The following is a 25,230-nucleotide window of genomic DNA, read 5'->3' as shown; positions in this document are numbered from 1 at the left end:
GACATTCGAATAGATATTTCTTGTTAAAAGAATCAAGACTAGGCTATAAAAGAAAAACACGACTTTGTGTGTAGAGTGCATTCTGTGTTCTTTGTAAATGTATGTCCATTCCCAGGGCCCTCAAGATGTCCTCTTTTTAAATGTCACTATTCTCCACTATCTCGAGTTCCTCTTAGTTCCTCTTCTTCAAATGACTCTCCCTTTTCTTTTCTTCTCTCTTCTCTCGTTCTCTCTCTCTCTCTCTACTGACACCATCTTCACCCCTGGTGTGTTTCTCTCTCCATCGCTCTCTCCCTTTGTGAACACTCTGGCATCCCACTCACCTTCCCTTCCCTCTCTTCCCGCATCTACATTCTATTTTCAAAAGTGCCATGTACAATCCTTGAGTATCTGCCTCCAGATCAGTAGAGATGTGTAGTTCATTAGAGCTCCCCCTGTACTGCATAACACTGACATCTTAAGAGGAGGCTGATGATGACATGATTCATATCGCTAGATTGCCTTACAGATACCAGACATGCTGTGCTGTAAGGAACAATATCCTCATACATCATCCCACAGCAGCAGGAGCTCTAAGCGACAGAGGCAGACCCCCAGCATGGATCATAATGGTTTTGAGAGCTGGGGTTTTGGGCTGCAAGGTGGAGGGTGGGGGGGTGGGGGGGGGGCTTTACATGTAGCTAACACTGTTAGTGATGAAACATTTTGAAATCCTCAGCCCTGTGGATGATGGTTGGAACAAGAGCTATACGAATGCTACCACATGGAATTTATTGACCACACATAACAGAGATCACTAATACGCATCACCATTGTCCTGAGTCCATTGCCCAATGTTATTTACCATTACAATATGAACCGATGAGCTCTGTCTAGAGAACCTCTGATAAACTTAGCTGAAACTTCAGTCACTTTTTACGTTATTTTCTGTGGCAGGGGATATTCTTTGAACTTTGATTTTGAGCCAAAACAGCAGGGATTGCACAAAATGAGCTCTAGTGAGATCAAGTTGGAGAGATGCCCAAGGCTGTGGATGGTAGTGGTGGATTAAATGGAAGACGGTATTGAAGTTTTGGCATCAGTATTCTTGATGCAGGAGTTGGTTATTTGAAGCCAGTGTGACTCCATTGTGCTTAGCCCTTTGTTTCTGGAGTAATTGTGTGAGCTGTTGATATACTGCTTTATTTCTTTCTTTCTCTCTCTCTCTGTCTCTCTCTCTCTCTCTCTCACACTCTCTCTCTCACACACTCTCTCTCTCTCTCTCACACACTCTATCTCTCTTTCTATCTCTCTCTCTCTTTCTATCGCTCTCTTTTCTCTTCCTCTCAATTCAATTTCAATTCAATTCAAGGGGCTTTATTGGCATGGGAAACATGTGTTAACATTGCCAAAGCAAGTGAGGTAGATATTATACAAAAGTGAAAAAAAAAAATGAAAAAAAAAAGTTCCTCTCTCTCTCTCACACTCTCTCTCTCTCTCACACACTATCTCTCTTTCTATCTCTCTCTCTCTCTTTATATCTCTCTCTTTTCTCTTGCTCTCTCTCTCTCTCTCTCTCTCTCTCTCTCTCTCTCTCTCACTCTCTCTCTCTCTCTCTCACACACTCTATCTCTCTTTCTATCTCTCTCTCTTTCTATCTCTCTCTCTTTCTATCTCTCTTTTCTCTTGCTCTCTCTCTCTCTCACACTCTCTCACACTCTCTCTCTCTCACACTCTATCTCTCTTTCTATCTCTCTCTCTCTTTCTATCTCTCTCTTTTCTTTTTTCTCTTGCTCTCTCTCTCTCTCTCTCTCTCTCTCACACACTCTCTCTCTCTCTCTCACACACTCTCTCTCACACACTCTATCTCTCTTTCTATCTCTCTCTCTCTCTTTCTATCTCTCTCTTTTCTCTTGCTCTTTCTCTGTCTTTTTCTTGTGTTCCTGCTTTCATTCCCAGTGATTACTGCTGTTCCCCAGAGCTAGCTACATTGTAAAGGGGGAACTACCAACATTTGTCTACTGTTGTCTAACCAGTGGTGTACAGTACTTAAGTAAAAATACTTTATTGGGGGTATCTGTAATTTACTTTACTATTTATATTTTTGACTACATTTACTTCACTACATTCCTAAAGAAAATAATGTACTTTTTACTCCATACATTTTCCTTGACACCCAAAAGTACTCATTACATTTTGAATGCTTCACAGGACAGGAAAATGGTCCAATTCACTCACTTATCAAGAGAACATCCATGGTCATCCCTACTGCTTCTGACCTGGAGGGCTCACTAAACACAAATGCTTCATTTGTAAATTATGTCTGCGTGTTATAGTGTGCCCCTGTCTATCCATAAATCAATAAATAAAAAAAATAAAAATGGTGCCTTCTGATTTGCTTATTATAAGGAATGTGAAATTATTTATACTTTTACTTTTGATACTTAAGTATATTTTTGCAATTACATTTTCTTTCAATACTTAAGTATATTTAAAGCCAAATACTTTTAGACTTTTAATCAAGTAGTATTTTTCTAGGTGACTTTCACTTTTACTTGAGTCATTTTCTATTAAGGTATCTTTACTTTTACTCAAGTATGACAATTGGGTACTTTTCCCACCACAGTGTCTAACCACCAAAATTAGTGCAGGATGATTTCAACACTTTCAAACTCAACATTACAGAACAGAAGCATTTATATTCAGAGATGGACTCCTGTGGTTGCGGTGTTATGAGATATTTAAAAAGTGCGCGAGAGAGGCGAAGACTGTTGCAGTGTAATTTCATGGGGGTGAGAGTGGAACTCTAGATGAGTGTTTGCGGTACAGCAACTTCCAGCCCAGAATATGGATCAGAGAAGGAGAATGCAAATGATGTTTATGTTGTGTAATGGCTTGATGTCTGTGCACAGTTGTCTGTGCTGTGCAGTGTGACTATCAGACTGCAACTTGGAATAATGTTTTATTTGGAGGCTTGAGCGGAATTTCTCCTGAGTATAAGCTGCTGCTGTAGATTCCAATAAACAAGTTACCAGACTGCTTGCCTCGCTCATATGATCTCAAGAGAATATATGATAGAAATGGTTTATTTCCCATCCCAGCCACACTCAGTCATTTTTATACTGTACAATCAAATATATCTCCATCTCTCTGTTTACAGTACAGTGTGGGCTGCAATCCCCCTTCCTTTTGGCCATTTTTTCAAGATTCCACAAAATAAATCAATGAGATTCAAGAAAAGGTCTCATGCAGTGAGGATATGTGGTGAATCTCTATTTTTATCTGTCATTAGCTACAGGATATCTTACAAAATAATATGAAGTTTTAAGGTAGTGTGGATTAAGACAATAGCATGAAGAAGCACCTCCAGCTAGCTTTTATCAGGGTTTCATTAACTAACTCCACATTTCAAAGGAAGATGATGACAAGAGCCCTCCCAGGCTTTCCGGAGCCTCAAAGATTCATTCTTTCTTATCCATTTCTCTGCATTGTGGGTGGGCCTTTGTTCATCTGTCATGTCTGTCTTTCTGTTGCAGTTTTTTCAGCATTGATTGTAGTGATTGTCTAATTCTATTTACACTATTGTGTTATTGTGAAGATAATGATTCCTCCAGACATTTCATATCCAACTTCCAAAGTCCTTTGAGGGCTCTAATTAAGATGTGCAGACAGGGTGCTAGTGATTACACAGGCCATCTTTGAATTAGCATTGTTTCTAAGTCAATGTTGTCATGTAAGCATTAATAAGAGAAATATCCACAGACTTGTATTGTCAATCATTCCCACATATTTTCCCTCTAAACCCATTTGGCATGATTCATACAGATGTAGGATCTTCATTTGATCAACCTGTTGCAGGAGAACTTTCCTGGAAATGTAAAACCTGAGGTTTAAAAAGGTGTATTTGATGTTCAAAAAGGTTCTGGAAGTTTCCCTTATGGAAAATGTATGAATCCTACAAAAACGGGCATTAATTATAATTCACATAATAATTCACATTTCCTGTTGCTGCAGGATTATTTTAAGATCCCACGTCTGTACTAAATCAAAAATAAACATGATCAACGTCAAAAAACAATACAGAGAGCCTGTCCATTTAATGACAGTTTACATCACAAATTGTGAGGTTAGATTACTCGTTGGTTATTACTGCATTGTCGGAACTAGAAGCACAAGCATTTCGCTACACTCGCATTAACATCTGCTAACCATGTGCATGTGACAAATACAATTTGATTTGATTTGATTGGATTGGATTTGAATACAAGAAAGCTGTAGGCTCCACTTCCTACCATAAAGGTGAATCAATACAAAGTGTGTTTTGTGTCTGGCAAATGAAATTCAAAGGGATTTGATCGATTTACAAGGAGATATGACTTGGGGCTTGTAGCTCTCTGGAGCGGGAGACATTGCTTTCTCAGTATGCACAGTTGGCCCAGAGATTTACAGAGGCTATTAAACTCAGGCCTGAGAGCGGTGGAATAAAAAAAAAGATAGATCGAAATTTTAGGAAGAAACGGAATTAGTTTATTGTCTCTATGTTCTCCGGTATTCTAGTGGAGATTGAATAAGCCTACCACCTGGGAGCTAGTAATAAGCTGGCAGCAGCACTAGACTTTCAGCACCATGGCCACCTCTCTCTCTCTCTATAGCTCAGACAATGCTGTTCACTCTCTCTCTCATTCTCCAGCCAGTTGATTTTCTCAAGGTTGATGTCGTTTTTATGGGTAGTGTTTTCTGGTAAGCACCAAAGATACACTTTTTTTATTATCTAAAACACGTGTCAAACTCATTCCACGGAAGGCCGAGTGACTGCCGGTTTTCGCTCCTCCCTTGTTCTTGATTGATTAATTCAAGTCACTAATTAGTAAAGAACTCCCCTCACCTGGTTGTCTAGGTTTTAATTGAAAGGAAAACCAAAAACCAGCAGACACTAGGCAGACACTAGGCCCTCCAAAGAGTTTGACACCCCTGAACTAAAATATTTGGTTTTGGTGCTATCACCTGCATTTTTTGTGAAGAACATTTTGGAGGTTAATTAACCTACAATGGTTTGCCATGCTGACTTCATTGTGAATCTGAAGAAAGACACTTTTCACCAGAGTTAGACAGACTTCATCGGTGTGAGCACCACCAATACACCCGTGGGAACGTGTGGTTGCTCCCTGTGAGCTTCCGTTGCCATGAACGGGATTAGAAGCAAATTAAAAATGTGTTTAAGGGAGCGTTTAAGAGGATTTGGGCCCAGTTAATAAACGGATGTGCTGGGATCAGAAGAGCTGATGTCTTCATTCTACTGAGGCTAGTTTACCCATGTGAGGGATTTCAGCCTGTGTTATACATGGAGAGGATCCAGCTCAGCCCAGGCAGCTTCCTTGCTCTCCTCCCACCCAGGCAGGTGTCTGGGATGAAGCCCAACTCTAGCTCCGCTTCCCTGTGAAATATAGTGGGAAAATTAAGATATTCTAACCTCAGAATGTGCTAAGCTCTTTTGACATAGGTTACTGATATCCACGTTTGAACAAGAGTAAACATTCAATGCCAGTTTACATTATGACAGGCTAAACTTAATACATTTTTATTAAACTGCATATTCACACTATGTGTTTGTGAACACATTCACATCTAGTTTGTGAGTGTTGGTTTAGTAAACACTAGTTTTGCATAACCTATTGAGTGGTTTTATGCTGGAGAGAGATACACCCAATCCTCTTTAGTTTGCCAGCTCTTCAGCAAGGCTTCACTCTCCAGTTGTGACATTGCTCATCAGAACTACTTTAGAAAATCTGTCAAAGCTGTCTGTTGTAGCTCAAACCTTCAGTACATATTTTAACTAAAAAACAAAACAGGGGAGCTGTTTTAGCATTAATGCCTTCTTTAGTAAACAAGCAGAGTGGTACATTAATAAAACAAAATATTACAAACTTTGTATAAGTAGGCTAACTAAAGAGCAAGCCAGGTGAGCACAATGATTGGTATTTTTGGTATTTGATTAGGATCCCCATTAGCTACTGCTAAAGCAGAACTACTCTTCCTGGGGTCCACACAGAACATGAAACATGACATTAATAGACAAGAACAGCCCAAGGACAGAACTGCATACATTTAATAACAGCACACGTAGCCTACATATCAATACATACACACAAAATATCTAGGTCAAATAGGGGAGAGGCATTGTATTGTGAGTTGTTGCTTTATCTGTTTTTGAAACAAGGTTTGCTGTTCATTTGAGCAAAATGAAATGGAAGGGAGTTCCATGCAATAATGGCTCTATATAATACTGTACGCTTTCTTGAATTTGTTCTGGATTTGGGGACTATGAAAAGACCCCTGGTGGCATGTCTGGTGGGGTAAGTGTGTGTGTCAGAGCTGTGTGTAAGTTCACTATGCAAACAATTTTGAATTTTCAACACATTAATGTTTCTTATAAAAAGAAGAAGTGATCCAGTCAGTCTCTCCTCAACTCTTAGCCAAGACAGACTGTCATGCACAGTATTTATATCAGCCCTCTGTTTACAATGAAGAGCAAGACGTGCCGCTCTGTTCTGGGCCAGCTGCAGCTTAACTAGGTCTTTCTTTGCACCACTTGACCACATAACGGGACAATAATCAGGATAAGAGAAAACTAGAGTCTGCAGGACTTGCTGTTTAGAGTGTGGACAGACCTCTCCCCATCTTTACAACCATTGAATCTATATGTTTTGACCTTGACAGTTGACAATCTAAGGTAGCACCAAATACAGTTGTCCCCTTAACTTGTTCAACAGCCACATAATTTATTACCAGATTCAGCTGAGGTTTGTTGTTTGGCCACTTTGCCAATGATGTAATCATTAAAATAATTGGCAACATCACATGGTTTTGTGATGAATAAGCCAGTTGATTCAATTAAATAATTTGTCTTTCTGCCCATAATCTCATTTAAAGTACTCAAAAGCTTTTTTCCATCATTCTTTATATAATTGATATTGGCTTCATAATACAGATTCTTCTTATTTTTGTTGAGTTTAGTCACATCATTTCTTAATTTGCAGAAAATCAGCCATTCAGATGTGCAGCCAGAGTTATTAGCCACTCCTTTTGCCCCATCTCTTTCAATGCCTCATCAATCCATGGAGCCTTAACAGTTCTAACAGTCAGTTTCTTAACAGGTGCATGTTTATCAATAATTGGAAAAAGCAAATTCATAGATTAATCAAGTGCAGTGTCTGGATGCTCCTTATTACATCAGACCAACAAATGATACTCATCTAAATGGAAATGTTTCAACTGGTAAATGAGGATTTATGATTGTATTCCTCATAGTTGCTTAGAAAAACAAGTATTTCTAGATTGTGTTGTGTTATTTTAAAAAATTACGATTTATGCACACTATTACTAGGGTTAACTCAATATTCTATTAGAGACCATTTACAATCACAGTGTATTATCATCACTGTAAATCAACTGCAGTAAGAGAAAACACCACCCATATTGTCTTCAGAGAGGACTGAGTCATCGTTTTTAAAGCCAACTGTTAACTTAGCTTTTTTCTCCATACAGCTGTGTTCACAGAGGTCCCCCATGACATCACAGCACAGAGTGGCCAGGACGTGGAGATGGCATGCTCCTTCCGGGGGGCAGGCCCCTCCTACTCCCTTGAGATCCAGTGGTGGTATATCAGGAACCACAAAGACTGGACAGAGAAACAGCCATGGACCTCCAATCAGGTAGCTAGACTGCTCACTCTGTCACTGCTGAGAGAATGTTGTTGGTGAGGTGTTCTGTGATCAGTGATCAAAGGTTTGAGGCAGAAGATGGAACAAAGTATTTTTACTCTCCCACATTGCAAACAGAAATGCAAGTAGCAAGCATAGCATTAGAATACAGTGCACAAACTCCTGACTAAATCCCAATCCTTAGAGTTTGCCATCAAGGCACAGCTATACAAGTCAGAATCAGTACCAACTAATAAAGTACATAGGAATAAACTGAGTGAGGTGAGCAGCAAGGTAATAAACCACACATTAATCACTGCAGTAGGCAGAAATAGCAGCAGGTTCCCCAGGTGCCCCTGAGGCACAGGAACAGAAGAGGAGGCTGAGGAACCATCTCATGGGAAAATGCACCTGAGCTGGGTAAAGCAGAGCAGGTTTTCCATGAGGACACACAGAATGTTTTCCAGTTCTCCTGCTGTGTTTTCCAACACTTTTTAATTGGAAAAGGGAGAAATGTAAAGAAACTTCCTCTCACCTCACTGTGATTCATTATTCATGAAGTGTCCCTGAGGACTGGCTGTGTTACACCATGCTTCCTTCCCTTGCTGGAGGTAGTGGAGGCTGGAGGCAGGTGGTGCTACTGACCTAGAATACTGTACAGGCTGTGCTGTAGTGAACCCTCATTTTCTTGATGAATCATGCCTACATGATAATATAGGCACAGGTTGATAGCATAGCATAATTTTTTGGTTTTTCGAATTCATATTACAATTGTGGGGAATACTAAGATTGTGGAGATTGGTGCCTTGGGGGAAACACAGGTGGGTGGTTCCATGAAAAGAGTGCCTTTTGATATTTTAAGTAGAAATTGTGCACCAATATGGAATTTTAAAAGACTGTTATATTTAATATGTTGCCGTTTAATATAGACTACATGGAGAATTCAATAAATCAAATGTTTTTATATGAATAAAAACTTGCTGAAGTGCTGAAATTCAGTATTTTGACATGTCCCTCCGTGACTTCTAGGTAGATTTTACCCCACTAAACCCCAACATTTAAAAGAAATGTCACCCCCATTGTAAAGCCATAGTTATTTTGTTGCTTTAACAGTCATTTCTGGAGATGATTATTTATTGTTTAGTGAGTAATTTATGTCTGTCCCTCATTTTAAGTTGAACCCTGTTACATAAACTGAACTCTCGTCTTAATATGGTGAAACTATTCCTTTTAAAATTGTATATTTGGACCAAGTTACACTTCTCAAAATGCCCCAACCCAGGTTTCACCTCTCAATCTATTCCTCTTAATAGAGGATACTGTACATACCGTACGGAATTTTGAGTACAGCTGTACGTTTTGGATGCAATTACCTGTAAAGTAGGCATTATTAGACCCATTATCTATGTTCTGCTCTTTGGTTAAATTACCTGTAAGTGGACTCATCATCGATGTAAGGCAGTGGGGATTATTATTTTTTTAAATACAAGTATTGCTAAAGTTTCTTATTCTTTCAAATCTCTTTCCTACAGGTTGTACCCCAGGACGAGATGTCAAAGGATGCTACCAAAATAAGTGTGAGTCTTTACTTGCTGCATTATATGTTATATTTCCTGCCTGTCTGGCTTCTCTTTTGCACTTTTGTATTTGTCTTGTTGGCAATCTAGTGTCCAATAGAGGCCTCATTACCAAAGAAACAATGCAATAAGTATTGACATTTATTTGGGGCTGTGGAAGCTGAATGTCAGCTTTTTTTCAAGAATCCAGACCTTATGAAAGTTCCACAGTATACCTTTACTCTTGTAATAAATCAAATCTAGTGATACTTAACTTGACATTTTTGCCATCCATTGTGACATTGTGGGAGGATAACCAACCTTCCAATTAATGCCAAAGCATTTCTTAGCCGCTATAAATGCAAGGTTACACAGTTTCTTCTGATAACAGTCTTCAGTATCAACATTTCCAAGCAAACAAAAACGGAGAGAATCTGTTGACATGCTGAGATAAATTAACATACTCTTTGCCAGAATTTACCCATCCTTCACAAGACCACAACATATGCAAATATGTCCCCTTTTGTGTTTTACACCTCCAGCAGACGAATGACATTTCTGAGTGCCTGATATTCAGTTTCACTGGCATATAGAATGTTCTATGTATGGTCTTAAACTGCAGTAATTTATGTCTGAGATTATATGAACATGACTTGGCATTCTAACATATCTGTATCCATTCATCATCATCAATAGCGTCTCCCAGGTCTTCCTCATATTTTTGTGTTACATGTTTTGTGTCATCGGGAAAAGCCTCTATCAACCCTTGATACAGTTTGGAAATCAACTTTAGAGGTTTGTCAGACTCTCTTAAAATAGTTTCAATCTTTGAAGCTTCTTCTTTGTCCAGTGTTTGCTGCACAGAAAGAATAAAGGGTTGTATCTGCAAAAGTTCACCACAGCTCCGTCACAGACTGGTCTCCCCTGGCTGCCTGACTCTGCTGAGACCCCTGTTACCATCTGATCCTGCTCAGATGAGGCATGACAAAGAATTACCTTGGTGTACATTTATACATTAGTATTATCCAAGAATAGAATCAATGGTTCGATAATTGAAATGACCATCACTCCCAGATCCCAGACTGTAGTCTACCCATCAACTCAAGATGGAATTTTGTATCCTTTCACTGGTTGTTATAATATACTGCAAATTTCATCTGAGCTCTGTAGACTGGTCTTCCCTGGCTGTCTGACCCTGCTGGGACACCTGTCACCATCTGATCCTGCAATTCCAAGATGGCGTAGCAGTGCGGACGTGTTTGTTGTTGTCCTGTGTAAATTTTATGTTTTTTTTGTCTTTTTTTGTATATATCTCTTTTATCCATTTTTAAATTAAATATACCTTCCGGCAACCCGCCTCACCCAATGTGATACGGATCTGCTATTTTTAGACCTTATAGCTAGAACCTCCATCAGCAGCTAACCATCAGAAGCTAACCAGCTATTTAGCTACTAGCTATTTAGTCATTGTTAGCCACTGCTAGCGGCCTTTACCTTTAGCTCAGACACCAGCCGCTTTTAGCCTGGATAATACCTGCCAGTCTGCACAGCGCGATATCAACCCTGAGCATATTGGACTGCTTTTCTCCACTACATCACCGGATTCCTGCCGTAAGCTCTGGACCATTACTCCGAATCATCGCAGCTAGCTAGCTGCTACCGAGTGGCCCAGCCCCGAAGCTAGCCTTGAGCCAAGTCCATCTCCCAGCCTGCTCAGTGGACCCTATGATCCCTCGGCTTCACAGCTGATGCCTCACTGACTCTTCACTAACACAACTAGAAGCCACTACATCACCGGATTCCTGCCGTAAGCTCTGGACCTTTGCACCGGGCGCACCGGAGTGGCTATGGTGGCTAACGCTCTTGTCCCGAAGCTAGCACCAGTTAGCCTCGAGCCAGGAGCATCTCCCGGCTAGCAAACAAAATTACTCTAGCTATAATACCTCTTTTGCCAATTTGGCCTGGAGCCTTAGTCGACACGGAGCCCCGCCGATCCATCACGACTGGTCTGCCAACGTAATTCTGGCCGATGTGCCCTCAACCGGCCTTTGCCGGACGTCGGTGATGCCCTTGTCCCGAAGCTAGCACCAGTTAGCCTCGAGCCAGGCGCATCTCCCGGCTAGCGTAGTAACGACTACCTAATGGCTTCCCTGTTTTATCTATTGCTGTTCACTGGACCCTATGATCACTTGGCTACATAGCTGATGCCTGCAGTTCGAGCTTCAATTTTTTTAAATTAATCTCTCCAGAAACAAGTCTCTCAATGTTGCCGCCTGTTATAGCCCCCAGCTGTGCCCTGGACACCATATGTGAATTGATTGCCCCCCATCTATCTTCAGATTTCATTCTGTTAGGTGACCTAAACTGGGACATGCTTAACACCCCGGCCATCCTACAATCTAAGCTAGATGCCCTCAATCTCACACAAATTAAAAAGGAACCCACCAGGTACAACCCTAAATCCGTAAACATGGGCATCCTCATAGATATTATCCTGACCAACTTGCACTCCAAATACACCTCTGCTGTTTTCAATCAGGATCTCAGCGATCACTGCCTCATTTCCTGCATCCGTTATGGGTCCGCGGTCAAACGACCACCCCTCATCACTGTCAAACGCTCCCTAAACACTTCTGCGAGCAGGCCTTTCTAATCGACCTGGCCCGGGTATCCTGGAAGGATATTGACCTCATCCCATCAGTAGAGGATGCCTGGTTGTTCTTTAAAAGTCCTCACCATCTTAAATAAGCATGCCCCTTTCAAAAAATGTAGAACTAAGAACAAATATAGCCCTTGGTTCACTCCAGACCTGACTGCCCTCGACCAGCACAAAAACATCATGTGGCGTACTGCTTTAGCATCGAATAGCCCCCGCGATATGCAACTCTTCAGGGAAGTCAGGAACCAATACACACAGTCAGTTAGGAAAGCAAAGGCTAGCTTTTTCAAACAGAAATTTGCATCCTGTAGCTCTAACTCCAAAAAGTTTTGGGACACTGTAAAGTCCATGGAGAATAAGAGCACCTCCTCCCAGCTGCCCACTGCACTGAGGCTAGGAAACACTGTCACCACTGATAAATCCACAATAATCGAAAATGTCAATATACATTTCTCTACAGCTGGCCAAGCTTTCCTCCTGGCTACCCCAACCCCGACCAACAGCTCCGCACCCCCCGCAGCTACTTGCCCAAGCCTCCCCAGCTACTTCTTCACCCAAATCCAGATAGCTGATGTTCTGAAAGAGCTGCAAAACCTGGACCCGTACAAATCAGCTGGGCTAGACAATCTGGACCCTCTCTTTCAAAAAGAGAGGCCGCCATTGTTGCAACCCCTATTACTAGTCTGTTCAACCTCTCGTCCGAGATTCTTAAAGATTGGAAAGCTGCCGCGGTCATCCCCCTCTTCAAAAGTGGTGACACTCTATACCCAAACTGTTACAGACCTATATCCATCCTACCCTGCCTTTTCTAAAGTCTTCGAAAGCCAAGTTAACAAACAAATCACTGTCCATTTCGAATCCCACCGTACCTTCTCCGCTGTGCAATTCGGTTTCCGAGCTGGTCACAAATACACCTCAGCCACGCTCAAGGTACTAAATTATATCATAACCGCCATCGATAAAAGACAGTACTGTGCAGCCGTCTTCATCGACCTGGCCAAGGCTTTTGACTCTGTCAATCACAGTATTCTTATCGGAAGACTCAACAGCCTTTGTTTCTCAAATGACTGCCTCGCCTGGTTTACAACAACTTCTCAGATAGAGTTCAGGGTGTTAACCACAGGGTTCAATTCTCGGGCCTACTCTTTTCTCTGTATATATCAACGATGTCGCTCTTTCTGCGGGTGATTCCCTGATCCACCTCTACACAGACAACACCATTCTGTATACATCTGGCCCTTCTTTGGACACTGTGTTAACAAACCTCCAAACGAGCTTCAATGCCATACAACACTCCTTCCATGGCCTCCAACTGCTCTTAAATGCAAGTAAAACTAAATGCATGCTCTTCAAACGATCGCTGCCCGCACCCGCCCGCCCGACTAGCATCACTACTCTGGACGGTTCTGACTTAGAATATGTGGTCAACTACACATACCTAGGTGTCCGGCTAGACTGTAAACTCTCTTTCCAGACTCATATTAAGCATCTCCAAATCAAAATAATATCTATAATCTGCTTCCTATTTCACAACAAAGCCACCTTCACTCACGCTGCCAAACATACCCTCGTAAAACTGACTATCCTACCAATCCTCAACTTCGGCAATGTCATTTACAAAATAGCTTCCAAAACTCTACTCAGCAAACTGGATGCAGTCTATCACAGTGCCATCCGTTTTGTCACCAAAGCCCCATATACCACCCACCACTGCGACCTGTATGCTCTCGTCGGCTGACCCTTGCTACATATTCTTCACCAAACCCACTGGCTCCAGGTCGTCTATAAGTATTTTCTAGATAATGCTCTGCCTTATCTCAGCTCACTGGTCACCATAGCAACACCCACCCGTAGCACGCGCTCCAGCAGGTATATCTCACTGGTCATCCGCAAAGCCAACACCTCTTTGGCCGCCTTTCCTTCCAGTTCTCTCTGCTACCAATGACTGGAACGAATTGCAAAAATCGCTGAATTTGGAGACTTATATCTCCCTCACTAACTTTAAGCATCAGCTCTCTGATCAGCTTACTGATCGCTGCAACTGCACACAGCCCATCTGTAAATAGCCTATCCAACTACCTACCTCATCCCCATATTGTTTTTATTTACCTTTTTTGCTCTTTTGCACACCAGTATTTCTAGTTGCATATCATCATTGTTACGCACGCCTCTGAGAAGAGGGAACGCAACTCCCTGCTACAACTCAACTCTCTGTGAAGTGCAAGAGGTATGGACTGCAGGTGCGAGAAAGGACGACAAAGGCAGAATTTACCGTTTACTAGGATTTATTTTCTTACACGGTAATATGGGGAAAAGGGGCTGGACGGAACCAAAGCAAAGAAAGTAAATATCAAAGTTCCCCCTCTCCTATCTAACCTGCCTACCCACTTAACTTACCTAACTTAGCACCACCTGGTGCCCTAACCAAAATACAGGGGGTGGTCCACCCAGGTCTTACCTAGTGTGCCTAGACAGTAAATATACTACGGGTATATGTATGCCCGCGGGCCTCTTGCCTAAGCACTCCCAAAGTGCCTTCTCCTTCCCCCCTGGGAACAAATGAAACAGAGTAATTATTAACGATTTCACAAACACTCACAAACACAGGACATAGCAAAACTGCTACCAACAACAACAGTACATACCACACTTTCTGATACACAACCAACACTATATCACAATCAAATTTTTCTCTCTCAATCTCCAAATCTCTACTCCTTATCTCATCTCCTCTCCTCTCTCTCCAATCTCTCTCCCTACTGAACAGAACACTGGTTTTTATATCTTCAGGTGGCAATGTTAATTAGTCAGCTGCTTCTTGACGAGGGGGCGGGGTCAGCTCCAATCACCAATTAGCCTGGGGTCGACCAATCAGCTGGTTGGGGAGTATTTCAGGAAGCCATCTCCTGAAACACACACTCAAATACAAAACAGAACACAGAAACTGGGGAACGTAACAATCATCTGCACATCTGTCACTCCAGTGTTAATTTGCTAAATTGTAATTACTTCGCTACTATGGCCTATTTATTGCCTACCTCCTTACTCCATTTGCACACACTGTATATAGATTTTTCTATTGTGTTATTGACTGTACTTTTGTTTATCCCACGTGTAACTCTGTGTTGTTGTTTTTTTGTCGCACTGCTTTGCTTTATCTTTGCCAGATCGCAGCTGTAAATGAGAACTTGTTCTCAACTGGCCTACCTGGTTAAATAAAGGTTACATTTAAAAAGTAAAAAAATTTAGACATGCTGAGCATAGTGTTGTGTACTGATTGTGCGCCATGACATTGAAGCCTGTAGAGCTGTTAATACCATGTCAGTGTAAAATGTAGGGAATTAGCTAGGGAAACAGACAAATGATTAACATTACATTGCTATACTGACTAATAAAACTCACATTATTCTGAAAAAACGTCAGAATATATCGTCAGAATATAATTTCAATCGTTTTTCCGCTGTTTTCATCGATCGATTCAGGTCTAGTGTGATTGAGACAAAAATAATAGCTATAGTTAGTGAGCTAGCTAGCTAGATAACGTTAGCCAACTTTTGGCAATCTCTAGCTAATGGTACAATGGTACATCATCAAATGTACTTCTGTTGAAACGGGACAAAACAAAGGCTACACAACATTTCCATACACTCAACAGCTGTTAGATACTGCTACCTGACAGATAGCTAGAGGCTAGCTAGAGTTTTACTGGCTGTGGTAGCTACTAGCTAGCTAACTAGCTGCTAGTAGTTCATTCAGTTCAGTTGAGAGGGGATGAAACATTGGCAAACGTAACATGTCAGTTACACTACTAGCTCAGCACTGGGAAGAAATACTTTTTTTCTGTCAAACAGCAGTTACCTTGCCAGCTAGATCAGCCAACTAAATAGTAGCCAGTTTCTGCTCTGCTTGCTTTTATAACTCTGAGAAAAAACCGCAACACAGACCGCAGCGGCCTCTGATCAACTCTCCCGTACTGGTCCTATTCATCAGCCTTTCAGAAGCTTTTCCTTCACACAGCCTGTCCACACGTGGTCCTAAATCCATCCGGCTAAAACCGGAAAACAGCCTACCGACCGCTCTGAGGCGTCCACATGGTCCTAAAGCACACAGGTGCCATGTTTTGTATCACATTGCAATTATACAACTGAGGGGACAAAAATGCAATTTCAGAATGTTCCCCCAGTGCGCAGTGAAGTTGCGACCCTGAATGATTATATCTCTTTGCAGCAAAATCTGCAGAGATTAGATTATTGTATGCCCCGTATATATAGCATTCTGTTAAATTGGAAAAACTCGAATTGTTGAATCAACTGTTGTTTTTGTATCAGTTCATATACCATGTGCCATGGAATCGGTACATCTAAAATCTATTTTGCAACCTGTATGGCACAGCTGCTAACATTTCTGTCCTCAAATAAAAATGGTATATTTTTCTATTTATGCCAATCCTTTTCAGCCAATTTTTATATTTAATATATGGCAGATAAGCAAGTTTCCTACTTTCTCCCTCTTCCACTTGCCTCCTCCATTTTTGCGGTAATGTTGCAATCAGTTGGTTGTAATTTTGGATTGAGCAATCATTCCAGTATATTTTCGATAGTTGCATATGTGACATAACTCCAGCATTCCTAATCATATTATCATTAATAAATAAAAAATAAAAAATAAAAAATTTCTTCCAAAAACAATGTTTTTTTATCTATCAGTATATTTGAGTTTAACCACAATATTTGTTGTAATATGTGTTCTCTTTACTGGAGGATAAAATTGAAATTGTAACCAGCTTTGTATGGCTTGTTTAAGAAAGGGCGATACTTTAAACAGAGTTTCATTTTCAATTAATTGAAAATGAGAAGTTGTTATTTGTATGAAGGAAAAAAGGCCATTTTGAAACAAGGATGAGCCTTTCTTCATAATCTACTGGAGAACAAGTTCGGGTTTAAGTATAACTTACAGTTGAAGTCGGAAGTTTACATACACCTTAGCCAAATACATTTAAACTCAGTTTTTCACAATTCCTGACATTTAATCCTAATAGATATTCCCTGTCTTAGGTCAATCAGGATCACCACTTTATTTTAAGAATGTGAAATGTCAGAGAATAAAGAGAATGATTTATTTCAGCTTTTATTTCTTTCATCACATTCCCAGTGGGTCAGAAGTTTACATACACTCAATTAGTATTTGGTAGCATTGCCTTTAAACTTGGGTCAAACATTTCAGGTAGCCTTCCACAAGCTTCCCACAATAAATTGGGTGAATTTTGGCCCATTCCTCCTGACAGAGCTGGTGTAACTGAGTCAGGTTTGTAGGCCTCCTTGCTCGCACACGCTTTTTCAGTTCTGCCCAAAAATGTTCGATAGGATTGAGATCAGGGCTTTGTGATGGCCTCTCCAACACCTTGACTTTGTTGTCCTTAAGCCATTTCGCAACAACTTTGGAAGAATGCTTGGGGTCATTGTCCATTTGGAAGACCCATTTGCGACCAAGCTTTAACTTCCTGGCTGATGTTTTGAGATGTTGCTACAATATATCCACATAATATTCCTTCCTCATGATGCCATCTATTTTGTGAAGTGCACCAGTCCCTCCTGCAACAAAGCACCCCACAACATGATGCTGCCACCCCCATGCTTCACGGTTGGGATGGTGTTCTTCAGCTTGCAAGCATCCCCCTTTTTCCTCCAAACATAACGATGGCCAAACAGTTCTATTTTTGTTTCATCAGACCAGAGGACATTTCTCTAAAAAGTACGATCTTTGTCCCCATGTGCAGTTGCAAACCGTAGTCTGGCTTTTTTTATGGCGGTTTTGGAGCAGTGGCTTCTTCCTTGCTGAGCGGCCTTTCAGGTTGTGTCGATATAGGACTCGTTTTACTGTGGATATAGATACTTTTGTACCTGTTTCCTCCAGCATCTTCACAAGGTCCTTTGCTGTTCTTCTGGGATTGATTTGCACTTTTCGCACCAAAGTACGTTCATCTCTAGGAGACAGAACGCATCTCCTTCCTGAGCGGTATGACGCCTGCGTGGGCCCATGGTGTTTATACATGCGTACTATTGTTTGTACAGATGAACGTGGTACCTTCAGGTGTTTGGAAATTGCTCCCAAAAATGAACCAGACTTGTGGAGGTCTACAATTTTCTTTCTGAGGTCTTGGCTGATTTCTTTTGATTTTCCCATGATGTCAAGCAAAGAGGCAGTGAGTTTGAAGGTAAACCTTGAAATACATCCACAGGTACACCTCCAATTGATTCAAATGATGTTAATTAGCCTATCAGAAGCTTCTAAAGCCATGACATCCTTTTCTGGAATTTTCCAAGCTGTTTAAAGGCACAGTCAACTTAGTGTATGTAAACTTCTGACCCACTGTAATTGTGATACAGTGAATTATAAGTCAAATAATCTGTCTGTAAACAATTGTTGGAAAAATTACTTGTGTCATGCACAAAGTAGATGTCCTAACCGACTTGCCAAAACTATAGTTTGTTAACAAGAAATTTGTAGAGTGGTTGAAAAACAAGTTTTAATGACTCCAACCTATGTGTATGTAAACTTCCGACTTCAGCTGTATGAGTACCAAGTATGTCTACTTCACCATCAGCCTATTTTATTGGTAAAGGTACTGTAGTGTAAACATTGTATATTTTGACAATCCAATATGTAATATGGTACACTCATCATAATTGGGTTTTAGTCCAGAGAGGCTAGAAAGTGATCTCGATCTCAATGAGACCATGCACCATTGCAAACTTAAGAAGAAACTTGAGTAATCTGCATACATTGATACTTTTGTTTTTAACCTCTGGATTTCTAACCCCTTGATGTTCTTGTTGGATCAAATGTTCATAGCTATCATTTCAATGGTTATAATAAATAGATAGGGAGACAACGGGGAGCCTTGTTTTACTCCTCTTGACAGCTCAATACTTTCTGAGAAGTAACCATTATTTACTATTTTACACCTGGAGTTGCAATACATAACTTTAACCCATTGTATAAGAGATTCACCAAAATTAAAATAGTCCAGGCTCTGCTACGAAGACCAGGCCTGGTATCTATGATGTTTTATAATGTTCTATTGTTTCAAGTAATTTTCATATATTATCTCCAATATATTGTCCATGTAAGAAATATCTGGTAAAACCTTTTTAATTCTATGTGCTATGCATTTCGCCAGGATTTTGGCATCACAACATTGCGGTGTAAGAGGCCTCCAGTTTTTTAAATGGACTTGATCTATATACTTACCACCTGGGTCCTGTTTCAGTACAATTGAAATCAGACCTTCTTGCCTGATAAAATGGTAGACCTGATAATCTGCCATTTTTATAGAAGTAGTTAAAACATGCTAATAAGGGATCTTTGAGTACATCAAAAAAGGTCTGATATACCTCTGCCTCAAGAAGTTCCTCCTCTGTAAATTGGCCTTCACACAGGACTTTCTGTATATTTCTTAATTTTAGATGATTATTATTAGGAAAGAAATCCTTACAGTTAACATCATTCAGTGGAGATGGAAGAGACTGAAAAGAAAACATGTGCTTAAAAAATGTTGCTTCCTCTTTCAAAATATAATTTGGTAAATCATGGATGATTATATAGTGAACAAACCCAATGCCACGATTAGATTGTGAAAAAACACACCAATCTCTTTCTTAAGTCCTTTAAACAATAAAAGCTAATTTACCAAGATTTCTGAAAATGTATTCATAGCGTTTTGGAAATAAACTCTTCACTTCTGCTACAATTATGTGTTTCAGTTCTATAGAAAGACTGAGGCTGCAAGATGGTGTGATGTCTTCTTGTCTTCTCTCATTAAAGCATGACTGCGCCCAACTTCACGACTGCAGTGCTCTCTGATGTCTTAATTTAACCCTTGTGTAGTCTACACATTCTGTATACTCCCCTTGTCCTAAGGATAAAAAATTACTCGCCTTCACTAAACCCCTAAAATAAAGCAGCTTAATTTAATTTTAAACCCCAAATCTATTTTGCATGAAGAAACAACCTGTCATTCATCACAAACTTTGTGAATATCTGGGTTTTCCCTCTTCACAATGCAGAAAGACTGCATTTAATCAGTGGACACCTCTCGTTTTTATTACAACACACCTGTCATAATTGTTTTCTTTACTAAAGTAGAGGTTTATTAATATTATTATTATTATTGCTACAGGTACTGCATAGGTGTAAACATATTTTTTTTTAGCAAGAGATAGCACTTGTATAGCCTAAGAAAGCAGAAATGCAGAAATGTGCAGAAAGTAGTTTTGAATGCATTTTATTAAAGGGAAACAATAACAGTCTTTTTTTGGCAACTTAGTGATATATTCTTATATACTGTACAATGAGGAATTCAACTACAAAATACTAGTCTTCTCCCATTTCTTTAACCATTGCCCCCACCCACAAGGTGTATAAACAACAACAATAAATACGAATAAAAGAAGATAATAAATACAAAACAAAAACGTGAAAAACATAAATCAATCAACTCTAATTAGCACATGTAGGACAGTATGCGAGTGGGTGAGCATGGACTTTGCAGATGTATTTCTCACATGTGCAGCACATAGTATTTGTTTTACAGTCCTTCTTTGGGGGGCAGAATTGGCATTGCCTCCTCTTGCCTGCCCCAGCTGCAGCCTCAGATGGATCATGACAAGATTCAGCCCCCTGAACAGCTTTCACAAGCACTGCAAAGGCTGCTGTGCGGGTGAGGCACTCCCTTCTTTGAATGTGTGGGGTTACATATGCCTTTCCCAGCTGCTCCAGGAACACCCTCCTCTTGTTCCGCTTATCAGGCATCCAGGTAGGGTTGATGTTGTTCCATATCACGAAGACATTGTATGAGGACACATCAATGATGTTATGGAAGATGACCAGGGGCCAGCGCGCAGTCATCCTCCTGCAGCTGTAAGTTCCAATCACCTTGTCCAGGTTGTCCACGCCATGGTGATCTTCCTCTTCAGAAGCTGCTGGCTGAGTTCAATCAGTAGCACACATTGTGTGTGTGTGTGTGTGTGTGTGTGTGTGTGTGTGTGTGTGTGTGTGTGTGTGTGTGTGTGTGTGTGTGTGTGTGTGTGTGTGTGTGTGTCTCGCTCTCTCGCTCTCTCTCTTGTGGTGTGTAAATTATTTTATAACTGCCGGGTCAAAAATGACCCTAAGACAATCTTTGTACCCTGGTGGTGTACAGCTTTCATTGAAATATGAACAAAGGCGATGTTTCACTTTTTCTAATGTTGGGGTCACTCTAGGACAAGTCATCAAATTTCAAGTAAAAAAATAAATAATTGGATGTGTTTTCTCTGCTGTTAAACATAGTGGCAGGTCATTTTTGACCCTTAAGACAACACAAGGGTTAAAAAAGGAGAGACTGTGTGCTCCTTGCTGGAGAATGATCGGGGAGTCAGCAGAACTTTTGATAGCTCATCTGCCCTGGTGTGCCTTGTTGCCGCCAGCCTGGCTGAGGGTAATGATTTGTTAACAGCTAGTTCTGTGCTCGCACAGCGGCTCTTCAGCTTGCTGTGCGTGTCCCTCTACTCTCTCGTCTCCAGGAGAAGATGAAGCCTATCTCTGATCTGAGGTTTCCTCCCTGGTTAATGTCCCTGTTGTCTGGCTAGCTGCTGCTGACTAACCATAATGAAACCAACAGCTGTGGTGTAAAGGAAGACGCCACTGGGCCGTCGCTCAGCCGGTAAAACGGTACGGAGTCGCTCAGCCGGTAAAACGGTATGGAGGGTTCCAGCCCAGAGTCATTGGTTCCAGCAGACATGGATGGATATTAGCCTTTCATGTTTCCCCACAAATACAGCTGATGGCAGCAACCAGATCATTTTCATATTCTATTGATGTAAAATCAAAGATGCTGAGATTATACTAAACCATGCAGACCTACTAACTATACTCCACCAAAATTATTTTGGTCAGTTTTATTGGTTTTATTCTCAAGGCTGAATGTGATTGTGTGATTTTCTCTCTGAGCTTAGAGGACTCTGGGCTGATAACAGAGATACACAACCACAGACTAATCATCAGCCTTGGCTACACTACCTGTGTGGGAGGAAGCTGATATATAGAAAACTGTATTTATACCCTGGTGTGTCACAACCATTGACTTTCCCACAGTATGTGATCACTTCATGTTATCTAAGATCTGGCACTATAAAATATATTTTCTACAGGTTTTATAAGCCACTGAACTATTAGACCCTTAACAAGAAAAGGCATGTTCTGTATGTATGCAGGGCCACAGCAACTCCTCATTTGTTTTAACGAACAACATGGGCAACATGGGAACGAAGGTCTGACTGTGTGTGTACATGTAATTTGTATGTGTGCCTCCTCATATCCCCACTCAATCTGTTTGGTTGCCAGGCGGCTTTGTTTAGTGCAGTGGCCGGGTGGCTGTGCTCCTGACTGGGCTCGGTGGGGCTGCCAGCAGTACAGGGCTTGGGGAGGAGGAGGTGCATCTGCTCTGTAAGTGTGTACTGTGGTGCATCTGTGGCAACGCAGCTAGCATCTCATTACAGAGCTGGCTGCCAGCCTCATTCGGATCAGACAGCTTGGCTGTCACACACACACACACACACACAGGATGCAGGGACAGAGGGGGAAGTGGTGGGGATGCACAAGGACGTTTGTTTTCTAGGAAAATTATTAACAACAGATATAGACACTTAGAATCTTCAGAGTGGAAGGAGAAATGTATCTGGCTGGCAAATTAGGGTTGAAGTGAGCATATTTCCTCTGAAAGGATAGCCTGTCAGGAATCCAAATGTATAATTTCACTCTTGGAAATAATAGACCAATATATTTTCTTTGTCTATTGCAGGTAGTAAAAGTTGCTGGGAGCAACATCTCCCACAAGTTGCGTCTGTCCAGCGTGAAGCCGTCTGACGAGGGCACGTACGAGTGCCACGTGATCGACTTCAGCGACACCGATAGCAATGCCCGCCACCACAAGGTGAGGGCCTATCTGCAGGTGGAGCCAGAGAGCAACCATAACCCGGCGCTGCGCCACCACGGGGCCAACTTCCAAACCAAGGACACCAAGGTTCTGGCAGGCAGCGGCCACCAGCCGGAGCATGGCAAGCACTCGCCAGCAGCCCACCACAGCCACCACAAACCAACAGGCACTGGCAGGGAGCTGAGGAAGAGGTCTGCTGAGGATGACAGCGCTACTGACTGCACTGACAGCTGTCCTCTAGGCCTCACAGCTCACCCATAACCTCCCTAACCTGCTCCGGCCTCAGCTCCAAGCTCCAACCTTGTCCTACACCTCAGAAGGGCAAGTCCAGTCCTGGAGGACCACAGTGTGTAGAGACTTTTGATTCAACCACCCCAGCTGTAAAATACATGATTAAACTAAAGTCTCTGTACACACCGCTTCCCCTGTTGCGTACCTCTGCCCTCTGCCCAACATGCACACACCAAATGGACTCTGGTGCCACCCCAGTCCTATACCTTGGCCTCTCTCATCTCCCCTTACACTGCCCTAACGCAACAATGTCCCACCAAAAACACCTCAGCTCCACTCCCAGTCCTAGCCCCCTCTTTCTATATCACAACCCTCTAGATCAGGGGTGTCAAAGTCATTTTTCCCCGGGGGCTGCATTCCATTTTCAACGAGGTCCAGAGGGCAGCACTGAAAATTGGTTATATTTCCTCACCGTCAAAATTAGCTAAAAACAGTCCTCTATTCATAGTTTTGGGAATTTACCCCTGACTCTTAGCTTTTATTTCTGTGATTATCAGCGAGCTGGACCCAGTCAAGAAACTGTATGAATGTAGATCCATTATAATTTTTACACAGTTTTGATTTGGTTTTAGTGATTTTAAACTATATTGACTTTGCCCCCCCCCCAAAATGTTTTTATATCTTTAAAACCACCCGCAGGCCGGATTGGACCACCTCGCGGGCCGGATCCGGGCCGTATGTTTGACACCCCTACTCTAGATGGTCCACACTCTATAGATTACTGTATAAAATGAAAAAGTGAGTGCATGTTCAACATGTTTTCTTAGAATGTTTTTCAACCATCCATGAGGAAATACAGTTTTAAGTTGGACAGTTAACTTGTTGCTTTGTTAATTCATTTTGGTTTGTTAATATCTTAAGTTACTCTCCGTTTCTATGTTGCATTTGATTTAGCCAAAGTAAGATAGAGAATATTTGTTTATTTTTTGCTGTCTCTCTATGGGCAACTTCATGGAGAAATATAATTTGGTCACTTTAATTTGGTCAAAGCTGCTTTGTTTGTTGAAGACTTTCCTCTCAAGTATGATTTCCACGCAACCAGAGCTAAACCAATGTTTATCAAATAAAACCAGTTTATGGTGTTTTGTGCTTTCCCTACAGACTGAATGTGGCATTGTGAAAGACATGGATAAAGGAACTGTTTCTAGCTCATAACTTTGCTTTAATGTTTTGTAAGAAATCATTATAAAAATGTTGTATATTTTAGAATTTCTTCTAGGTTGTTGGTCTCGCACTAAATGTATGCCTTTATCAAATTAAATAAATTGTACATGAACCTATTTACCTATTTATTGTGACTTGAATGCAAACTGCCTTCAGAGTAACTTCATTATTTAGTACCTCTAGTATGTACGGGCTTGAGACGTTGATGATGGAAAATATGTTTGTATTACATTCATCATGAAAAGTCAGCATCTGACCTTGCAATTATTTATATGCTAATACACACTGATTTGTATGCTGCCATTGTAGAGACATTATTATTCAAAGCCAGAATACTCCATCACAGTCAACTCATAAGGCAGTCATACATTTCCTCTTGCCAGTCTCCTTCCTCACACCCATGCATCCTGAGTAATCAACAAATTGAGTCTTACAGTATGTAATCTCTGAACTGCATTACTCTTAGGTGTGCCAAACAGTGCCTGCCTAATCAGTCAAACTAGGCTGTCAGATGATTTGATAATTAACAGAATATGAACCCTTGCTGCATGAAATTATCAAGCCTGGTTGGAGGGAAATCGCTTTATCCCGTCCCTGGCTGTGTCTGTATGGGCTGCCAGGCAGGGCCTCCATGGCTGATGAGTAATGGCGCTATTGTCAGCGTTGGCAGCTGGATAAATAGCAAAGTATGGTGGAGATAAAGCACTCCTTCGCCAACGCAAAGCACATGTGGCAACCCTGTTCCTGTCTCCCCAGCATGCACATTCATTATGTCACGGAGAGGCTTCCAGACCCCTCAGTCTTAACAAGACCTGACAAACAAGCCAGGGCTCTAACCTACACTTCAACCCTCAGTGGACTTCAAGTTGTATTCAAAATCACGCTAGGACTTTCAATCAGGCGTTTGTG

General features: G+C 41.3%; 1 protein-coding gene across 1 annotated transcript in view; it reads left to right on the top strand.

The window, feature by feature from the left end:
- LOC120061574 (V-set and transmembrane domain-containing protein 2-like protein) overlaps positions 1-23,127 on the top strand; it is a 33,279-nt gene extending 10,152 nt beyond the window's left edge. Inside the window, exons 2-5 of the mRNA XM_039011484.1 lie at positions 7,525-7,691; positions 8,096-8,113; positions 9,224-9,256; positions 22,732-23,127. Coding sequence (XP_038867412.1) covers positions 7,525-7,691; positions 8,096-8,113; positions 9,224-9,256; positions 22,732-23,127 — 614 coding nt within the window. The remainder of the gene's footprint in view (positions 1-7,524; positions 7,692-8,095; positions 8,114-9,223; positions 9,257-22,731) is intronic.
- The last annotated feature ends 2,103 nt before the right edge of the window (positions 23,128-25,230 follow it).

The sequence above is a fragment of the Salvelinus namaycush genome, chromosome 16, assembly GCF_016432855.1.
Source record: "Salvelinus namaycush isolate Seneca chromosome 16, SaNama_1.0, whole genome shotgun sequence".
In the NCBI taxonomy this organism is placed as follows: domain Eukaryota; kingdom Metazoa; phylum Chordata; class Actinopteri; order Salmoniformes; family Salmonidae; genus Salvelinus; species Salvelinus namaycush.
The sequence above is the reverse complement of the archived record's forward strand: the minus strand, read 5'-3'. Positions and strand labels throughout refer to the sequence as shown.